Source organism: Adiantum capillus-veneris, chromosome 12 (genome assembly GCF_014529385.1).
Source record: "Adiantum capillus-veneris isolate H3 chromosome 12, ASM1452938v2, whole genome shotgun sequence".
Taxonomy (NCBI): domain Eukaryota; kingdom Viridiplantae; phylum Streptophyta; class Polypodiopsida; order Polypodiales; family Pteridaceae; genus Adiantum; species Adiantum capillus-veneris.
The window spans coordinates 139409747-139418901 of NC_140942.1; the positions used below are offsets into that span (position 1 = coordinate 139409747).

Below are 9155 nucleotides of genomic sequence, written 5' to 3' on the forward strand. Positions count from 1 at the left end.
GATCGTGGTTACTGTGGTGTAAGTCACCACAATTGCCAGAAATGCGACAAAGCATAGAAAGAAAGAGCCTGATAGATTCATGGTTGTGGGCGTGAAGGGAAAATCAATAAACAAAACTGCCGAATGGAGTTTTGTTGACTCAATAAATGCAGAGTATTTTCACTACTTGAAACAGTATGTCAATAAATGCAGAGTATTTTCACTACTGTTTCACTACTTGAAACAGTATGTCAAAAATGAAAAAAATACAAATGACTTTGAAGGATGTACTGCACATTTGACTGCCAGAGACAATCTCTCCAACCCCCAAAAGCCGTGATGCATCAAGGCAATGATTCATTTATCTTAAACGTGCAAAGTTGCAGTAATGTACAAGCAGAGAATGAGAGCAACTTGGTATTGAGAATGTTTGAGGTTTTCTTCATAGAATGAGAGAGAGAGAGAGAGAGAGAGAGAGAGAGTAGTGTGCGAGCAGAGAGATTATGGACCTCAATAATCAGAAGCGGGCATTTAAACTAACATTTTATTGACTGAAAATGCAGCCAATTGATAGAGAGAGAGATAGAGGGAGTGTAATGTGAAAACAAAGAACATACATGTCCTCGAAACTACCAAAATGAATTCTTGCTCTACAAGAAAGTAAGACAAAATAGAATATACATGACCTTCTATATTTTTTTGTGATACTTCAAAAAATAGTATTTTGGACAATTAGGAGGATGGCCTATCAAATTATTATATCCCTCTGTGAAGTTGCTTGCTGGGCTATGATCTCTTTTTTTTCTAATGCAAGAGCGACACTTTTGCTATTTGTCGCATGCAAAACATTGAACCTAAAATTATCAGCGAACGACTGGTATGCTGCAAAGTCTTTCCTCATTTTTTTGGGTGGTTTTCTCATGTGTGCCATTCTCCTCGCGTCGTAGTTCTTTGTCACACCTATGTATCTCCTACCATTTTTTGTGCAGGTTATCAAGTAGACTATGTAGTTGATTTCCTTGTCTTCGCTGCCTCTTTGAAGTTGGCATCTCCGGTGATGTCTCCTCCTGTGTCTGAGTTGCCTGAGTACTCTCCTCCATTTTGAACTTTATGTCTGCGATGTATCCCTGCATTGCATAAGTAAATGTTAGTTGTGTTCTAATTTAGAATTGCAGATAGCTATAAGTAGTTCTTATACGTAAGGAGTGGATGCAATGTTTACCTGTTGTTTTGTTTCTTTTTCTGAACGGGTCTGTTGTTTCTCCGAAGCGTTTGTTGAATAACTCTTGATCGAAGTGCCAAGTGAAATGCTCGTCTGTCAGTATTGGTTCCTTTTCTTCGAGTCCCATCTCGGCCCTAATTTTGTTTAATATCATGTCATCGGTTTTCCTGTCAAGGTCAAGGAGTTTGTCGAGCTCTATGTTGAAGCCAAAGTGCAGCATCTCGATGGCAAACAAAGAAATGCCTTTTGTCTTTGTATGTAGAAATTGCAGAGCCTCTCCGTCAAGTAGTTGTCCTGTTGTTTCGTCGTATTGCAACTCGAGTTTGTTGAGTATTTCTTTCCGCAGTCCGGTTGCGAACCTGACCTGTTTGTCACTGTTTTGCTTCAGTATCTGCTTCATTGAGTTGATGTAGCTGCGGACGTGTGAGTAGTGTGGTCGTGGTTTTATGTATGAATGTGGATGCTCCCCTGCTAAATTTTCCATTCTCATTTGGCCGGAGGTAGGATAGTTTGATGAGCCGTCGTTGTTTGTTGCGGATGAAGTGCTTGTTGCGTTACTTTTGAACAGATCAAATAGCTGCAAGTGAGGACAAAGAATAAGCATTTTGTGAGACGAGCTTTCTATGCATTCAAGCGTAATGTTGATCTTTAAGGAACATAGATTTTGGAATGTACAGACCTTGTTGGCTGCCATGTTATAGTTGTTTTCTTAAAAACCTGTAACACAACACACGATATTAAGAAATGCATCATACGATTTGCAAGTGAGGACAAACTTTATATCAAATGGAGTTATACAATTTTATGTGATTGTATATATTCAAGTATCTGAAAGCAAATCTCTCATAGGCTCAAACATGTCTGGTGTAGGAAGCTCTAGGATCCTTATGTGTCTTCTTTTGGTGACTCGCGAGAACATGACATACGCAAGGCCTGGCGCGAAAACTTGTTTGATGTTGAGTATGGCCTTTTCAGCTATTGTTGCACCCTGCGATTTGTGACCCGTTATTGCATATGCTAGTATAAAAGGGAATGTATATTTGTGGTAATATTTGAAGTTGAATGCTCTAGTGGAGTGTTTTGTACGCCGAATGGTGATTCTGGTATTTGTGTTGTCTATGAGCACAGTGATCGCGTCTACCAGACTGGTGCAATCGTGGGATATATCCTTGACCCTGCATGTGGCACCGTTTGCAGCGCCAATTTCCAAGTCTAGATTTGAGGTGATCATACACTTTGCACCAATAGCGACGTTGTGTATTTCATTGAAAGAGGTGTCGTTGACCCATCTCTCTAAGAGTGGCTCGTTGTCCGCGTTTGTTTTTAACACTATTCGGACTATCTGCTCATTTGCAAAACTCCTTTGCAATATGATGTCATTGTATCTCCGAGCGTCGTCGCAATGTGTGCAAATGATTGTGGTGTTTTCGTCCATAGTTTCCAATAGTTCTTGTTCATTTATGATGCACTCTGAAAGCGTGCTTGTTATCACTTGTTCGGTTGGCTTTCTTTGTCTAATTGTATGCAGAAAGTTGAGGAATATTGGGTCCGCTGCGTGTCGAACTGAGAATGTCATCTTGTGGACTATGCCATGCTTGAAGTGTGCCGATTGTGTAATTGTACATAAATGGCAGAAAGGTCCAGGGTGCTTACAGACGGGCGGTAGCTGTGCGAAGTCTCCAAAGAGAAGCACCAATTTACTGCAGAATGGATCATGAATTGATACGTTTGTGACATTGACAAGTTGGCGAACGACCATGTTGAATGTTGTGCTTGTGAGCATTGATATCTCGTCCATTATGATAACATCAGCCTCTTTGATGGATGTGAATCTTTCGTCCCCTGGATTTATTGATTTTGGGTAGTGTTTATTCGAGCCCGCCGTTATCTTGAATTGATAGTGCACTGTTTTTGCGACACTGCTTAGCCGAGATGCAGTTGCGCCAGTTCATATTGACGCTGTCAATATGACTGTCATGTTTTGTTGTACGAACTTGGTCGTCATGTATTTGATGAGGAATGACTTTCCGGATCCTGGGACGCCCGTGATAATGTGGAGGCCGGATGTTTTGGTGGCTGTGTCTTCGAATATCTTGTGTTGTTCAGGAGTGAGTGCTACGTTATGGACATCGGCGAACTCCTTTAGGAGCTGTAGCATGTTATGCCTACTAGTTTCCTTGGTATCATTTATCTCTGCACGGCTTGAATGAATGGGATTCTCGCGGTTCAGGAAGAGCTTCTGGTGGATCAAGTTCACAATGTGCCCCGTGTTCTCGTTTAAAATCATGTTTCCTTGTGTGTACTCGTTGATGTACACCTCGAGGTCCTCCTCGTCTCTTATTAACTGTCGGATTTTGCACTCTGTAAAGTAACAAGACATTGGGTTTTGTTGCGAGATCAAATCGGACTCGGTTCTAAATGTTGCTTTCTGTAGCAATATGTTGAAGAAGAAGCCCTCCGGTTGGTGGACAGGGTGGTATTCGGTGAATTGTACGAGCCGGTGATTTTCTAGTACCAAGTTGTTGTAGGCATCATACATCTGGCTCTTCTGAGATACTGTGGTGTTGTTCTCGATCTTGAAATGTTTGTGGTACATGCAGAACGTGTATTGCTCTAGCTACAGTTGCCTTGCACAGTACAAGTCGACTGGGTGCATAACGATTGTTTGGCTCTATGATAACAATCTTTGTCTTAGTGAAGGTGGCGATGAGTCGATATATTCCACGGTTTCGCTTCTTGTGATGATCGGAATTTGCAGGCAATTTAGTGCTGCCTCTGTTGCTGAAATTGGCTTGGACATTATCGATGCTGCAATTACGCGGAGCTTGACCTTGTCTAATTCATTGAGGCCGAGCCTTGCTACATTTTCCTCTGAAAGGTTGAGTGGACCCATTGGCTTTGTCTTCATTGCATAGTTTAGCAGGTAGTGAGATATAGATGAGTTGGTCACACGTTGGATGTTTATGTGCGCTCCCCACAACAGCAAGATTGTCGGGTGGTAGGGAACTACGTTACGGTGTTCATGTCCTCGCCGATAGTATAACCACCTTAATGTTTGTGGGTCCATTATGGGTTTGGTTGATAGTTGAGGACTGAATGGAAAGCCATATTTGCATGCAGAGTGTTGGCCCATAACCCTGCAGGTGGACTTGCATTTGTGAATTTGTTTTCTTGTGATGAGGTGATGTAAATGGTTTGAGAAATTCAAAGGAGGCTGTTGTGGGTCAGGTATGTATGCCGCTATTTCATCTGCTACCGACTCAATGTCGCCACGGAAAACCCACAAAATCAGATGAGCATGCAGCGATCCTCGGTTTTGTATCTCGTACCTTAAAAGATGATGCCCAATTTCGCCTAGGACTTTGCTCCCCCCAAAAATATGGCTGTTCAAGAAGACGTGCAAACGCTTGTGGAACAACACGGCACACTCGACAGGACAATCTTTCCATGTGTAGCTTCCATTGAATGAATGGGCGATATTTTCGATTACTATAATTTCGTTCCACCTGCTTTCTGTCACTTCGTCTGCTGTAAATGTGAGGAACAGATCGGGTAGGCCCCACAAGTCAACCATTGCGATAAGATCTTTGAGGTTCTTTAGATGCCATGATGGAGTTCCAGGCATTGTTGACGGAAGCTTGTATCTTATAATGTTTCTTACTGCATCTTGGTTGGATGCATTCTTGTGCTTCCTCTTATACACGTCTATGTCACGCTGCAACATTGTCGTGTTTGTAGGATTGGAAATCATGATTGCTCTCTTGAGTTGGTACATGATGAGTAGCTATGGCTTGTACAAGGTATACACGGAGAACAACATGCTGATCCTCATCCTGATGTAGTCACTGAATCGGGTGTCTCCTTCGTAGTTTTCGTGTCCGAACGGGAATAAAAAAGGGAACACAGCTTTTTCTATTGTCATGTCTTTGGCCTCTGAGTGGCTAGCAGGCATCCCATTGTACGTGAAGATAGTCGTCCGCTCAATGAGGCCTGAGCCCTCACGGAGCTTTACTGAGCCAAAGTCATGAGAGTCTGTTCTGGTATAGGCCCTTCTTCTTGAGGTGGCGTACGTGTTTTCAAGAATGCCCATCTCACATTGCGCTTCTGCTTCCTCCATCAATGCAAAAGGCTCCGTTTCTGAGTGGCTTGTTATGATTGATGTAACAACGTCCGGTGTCAGCACACACAAAGTGGTTTTTTTATGGGGTTGCTCTGCCACAGTCTTATACATCTTGATAACTGGATTATGGAGTAAGTTGTAGGCCAAAATGTCTGATAAGCGCGAGGACGCGAGCTGCTTTGACAGCTGCTGCATATTTGTTGCTTTTGTCCAACAAATCAGAGGTTCATCAAGCAAGGATCTTTTTTCAAGTACGCCGTATGCTACAGCGTTTGCAGAGCTTATGACGTTTAAAGAAATGTCAATTATACTGAGGAGCTGAGTGTGAAGCTGGTTGGATTCCAGGATACGTCGAACATAGTCTAGTAGCAGTACTACTACACTTTTGGTCCTGACGTATCTGGTGCAGCTGGAGCAACATGACCAATGTATCAATACTCCTTCCTTCTCGGCAGCGTTTAGGAATGTCATGCTAGCTAGACTAACACGGGCATTGTCTAGTATTTTTTGTTCGAGGCGAGATTTTGAGAATGTGGAAGTTCCGCAACCGGCGCAAATTGTAAAGTTTTTGGATATAGCGATGCACTAATCTTGCCAACGTCGAGAAAGAATGTTGATTCTAGTCCATGAGCTTGCAGTTGCGGCCAGTCTCTCTTTCCGCTTTGTTCTTGTTCGTTGTTTTGCTACTTGCCTCTTTCTTTTCTGAGTGAGTTTGTCCATCACCATGCTTGGGATCTGAAAGCATTAATTACAAGATCAAACATTCTATCAAATAGATATTCTTGGTTTTTCAATGATGCAGGAAATGCAGTACGTGCTCGCATGCCAGTGCTCATTAAAGAAAAGAAAAAACCATATGCAAGTATGGACCATCCTCACCCAAGTTTTATAAACCATAGGGAATGTGCCATTCCCCGGTCACCTTTTTTCACCTCCAGTGTTGGAGGGACACCAATGCTTCTCCTCCAGTGTTGGAGGGATACTTTACATCATTTGGAGTTTGTATATTTATGTGTGTTGCATTAGTTTTTCTATAAAATAAAGTAGATAGCATTAGGGCAATTGGTCGATGGGTTCCCCCTCGTTGAAGAGGGCTCCTCACCGAGCGGGAGCAGAACATGAGTGCGCATGAGAATAGCCAGAGACCAGATCACTATATTGATCGGAGGATGTAATGAAAAGGGTGGCAGAATTTTCAATGGTATCTGCATGAACCATATTGTGAGAATGCAAGCTTCGGTGAGCGCTAGCGTGCGTTTCGTTCGAGTTGTCTCGTTTGGCGAGTGGCTTGGGCTGGGTCCATGGCCATGGAATGCGAAGTTCAATGTGACGAATGAATTATCTGGTGAGTGATAATGCTCATGCTTATGGTGGTTGAAAGATATGGGCTAAGAAGGAATCACGTCCCGCAAGGCAGCGAGTCGATGTATATTTTAAGAATGCCGAAATGGTAGCCGAGCAACTTCATTTGGCTGGTTGCTTGGACTGGCTTTATAGCAGCAGATGACTATGCATATGTGCATGTGTGTGGCAATGGACACAGTACGACACTGTTTTAGGATGAGGTGTATATATTTTTGGGATGAGGTAGGTGCACTCGATGAGGACACGATATCTCCAACAACCCTTCCATTCAGCCGCATACCTTCTTGGTTAGGTGCATGTTTATGCATGGCATACTTTGCACTCCCAAAACCTGTAAGTACTGACATTTTCGAACACACTCGGCCCACACGTTGTCATACCCCTGCGTATCGCCCGGCTCTTTACCCCGAATATCACATGTCCATGCCGTCTGGACCATCGGGGAGGTCGTCCGATGTATCACAGAACGCCTCGAGTAAAGGAAAATCCAGCCCTCTGATTGCATCGTAACTGGCGGCTCATGCTGCCCCTAGCTCGACTTAGCGCATCTCCCACCAATGGGTATCTTGTTGAGGGTACGATGGCTGAGAACTGGCCATCCGTGCTATCCGTAGCCCCACACTTGTGCGTCCATAACAAGACCTGCACGCTCTTGCTCACTGGATCCTGATGGTGACCACTCCCGGAGGGGCTGCCTTAAGCCGTTTCGGCTTAGCGCATAAACCATAAGAGGACTCAAAATACCTTCCCTCTAGAGTCTTCGTAGTATTAACACCATGCATCTGCTATCTAGAAATACCTTCCCTCTAGAGTCTTCGTAGTACCAACACCATGCATCTGCCATCTAGAAATACTCTCGTCGTCTGCGCTTCCAGCAACATGCCCCAGCTGTCCTGTATCCCACAACGCCTTGCTTTATATTTAGCTTTACGTTAACGCCTTGCTCCAATAATAGTGTGCCTCATGGTGATCACTCCTGGAGGGGCCGCGTTAAGCCGTTTCGGCTCATCGTATAAACCATACTGGTGTTTCCCATCACATACATATCCAGCTTGCTATTCTCTCTCTCTCTCTCTCTCTCTCTCTCTCTCTCTCTCTCTCTCTCACACACACACACACACACACACATAAATCAACACTCGGCTTGCTGCCCCTAGCTCGGCTTAGCGCATCTCCTACCAATGGGTACCTCGTCTCGACCATCCGTGCCAAGCTCAGCCCCACACTTGTGCGTCCATAACAGGACCTACATGCTCTTGCTTGACTGGATCCTCATGGTGACCACTCCCGGAGGGGCCGCCTTAAGCCGATTCGGCTCAACGCATAAACCATACTGACGTTTCCCATCACATACATATCCTGCTTGTTGTTCTCTCTCTCTCTCTCTCTCTCTCTCTCTCTCACACACACACACACACACACACACACACACACACACACACACACACACATAAATCAACTCTCTCTCTTTCTCTCTCTCACACACACCCATAAATACACACACACACTCTCTCTCTCTCTCTCTCTCTCTCTCTCACACACACACACACACACAAACGCGTGCACACAAACATTGCAGAGGCTCCAAAGATTTACCTAGTCCTGCTTGCTTCTCACGATTGCTGTTTGCTGCGTGCTCTCTTTTCCGTTTTGCTGCTCGCGATTGCCGTTTCCTGCGTCCTCTCCGGCTTTTATTTTTATTGCCCTGTTGGCTGCACGTTTTCAAGATGCGTTTGCTTTGGATGGGCAGAATTAGTTTTGCTTTATTTTTATACGAGCCAAGTCAGCGCCAAGTGGCATGCTTGCTCTTGCAATATTGCCTGCAAGCGTCTTACACTGAAAAGGGTAAAGAATTGGGTCCATGATGTTTTTTAAGAATAGGTGGCTTCAGTAGAGATAATTATACAAAGGCTTAGGAGCGAGGTGACTAGTCACAATGACCTATATAAGACGATGGGAGTATGTGTGACCTCTAGTTCATTCCCTCCCTTAAACACTGATGGAGTGCGTGCGTCCCCTTAGATAATGCCTCTATATACAAAGTAGAAAAATTTATTGACTTTCCATGTTTCCCTAGTCACAAAGCTTACTCCAATGGAATTGCTCACGAAAGGGCTTATTTAGGCCAACAAGGTGAATCATCACGTTGGCTGCATATAACTCAATACAAGCATAGTTTAGTCACGCATGTGCGTCGATAAGAGAGTAATCTCTATGGAGGGAGAGAGTGTATGGCATGTAACATATAAAGGCACTAGTAGCCCACGTGTAGTGGTGGTAGAGCATGATCGAGCATCAAAAAAGGCCACCAAAGAGTGGATGATGAGAGTGTTTAGGGCTCAAGGGTGAAAGCACCCAACGTTGTAGTGCATGTGGGCGATCGAGATAGTGTGGATAGGTAGGCCACCATCATATAGCTAGGTATTGAGGTGTTATTCTCATCATATCATATGATGCATATCATGTATG

The 9155-nt window shown here is 44.0% G+C and overlaps 1 protein-coding gene across 1 annotated transcript; it reads right to left on the bottom strand.

Annotated features, from left to right (window-relative positions):
* Positions 1–652: 652 nt before the first annotated feature.
* LOC147446591 (uncharacterized) lies at positions 653–8411 on the bottom strand. Its single transcript, XM_086526257.1, has 4 exons — positions 8283–8411; positions 1881–1918; positions 1202–1778; positions 653–1106 (listed from the first exon to the last, which is right to left on the bottom strand). Exons 2-4 carry the CDS (start codon positions 1893–1895, stop codon positions 982–984), a joined length of 717 nt encoding a protein of 238 aa, XP_086382383.1. The 5' UTR covers positions 1896–1918; positions 8283–8411; the 3' UTR covers positions 653–981.
* Between the last annotated feature and the right edge of the window lie 744 nt (positions 8412–9155).

Coding starts and splice junctions, on each gene's coding strand:
- LOC147446591 (XM_086526257.1), bottom strand. Junction 1,107..1,201: donor AAAAAGAAACAAAACAACAG/GTAAACATTGCA, acceptor TATGCAATGCAG/GGATACATCGCAGACATAAA.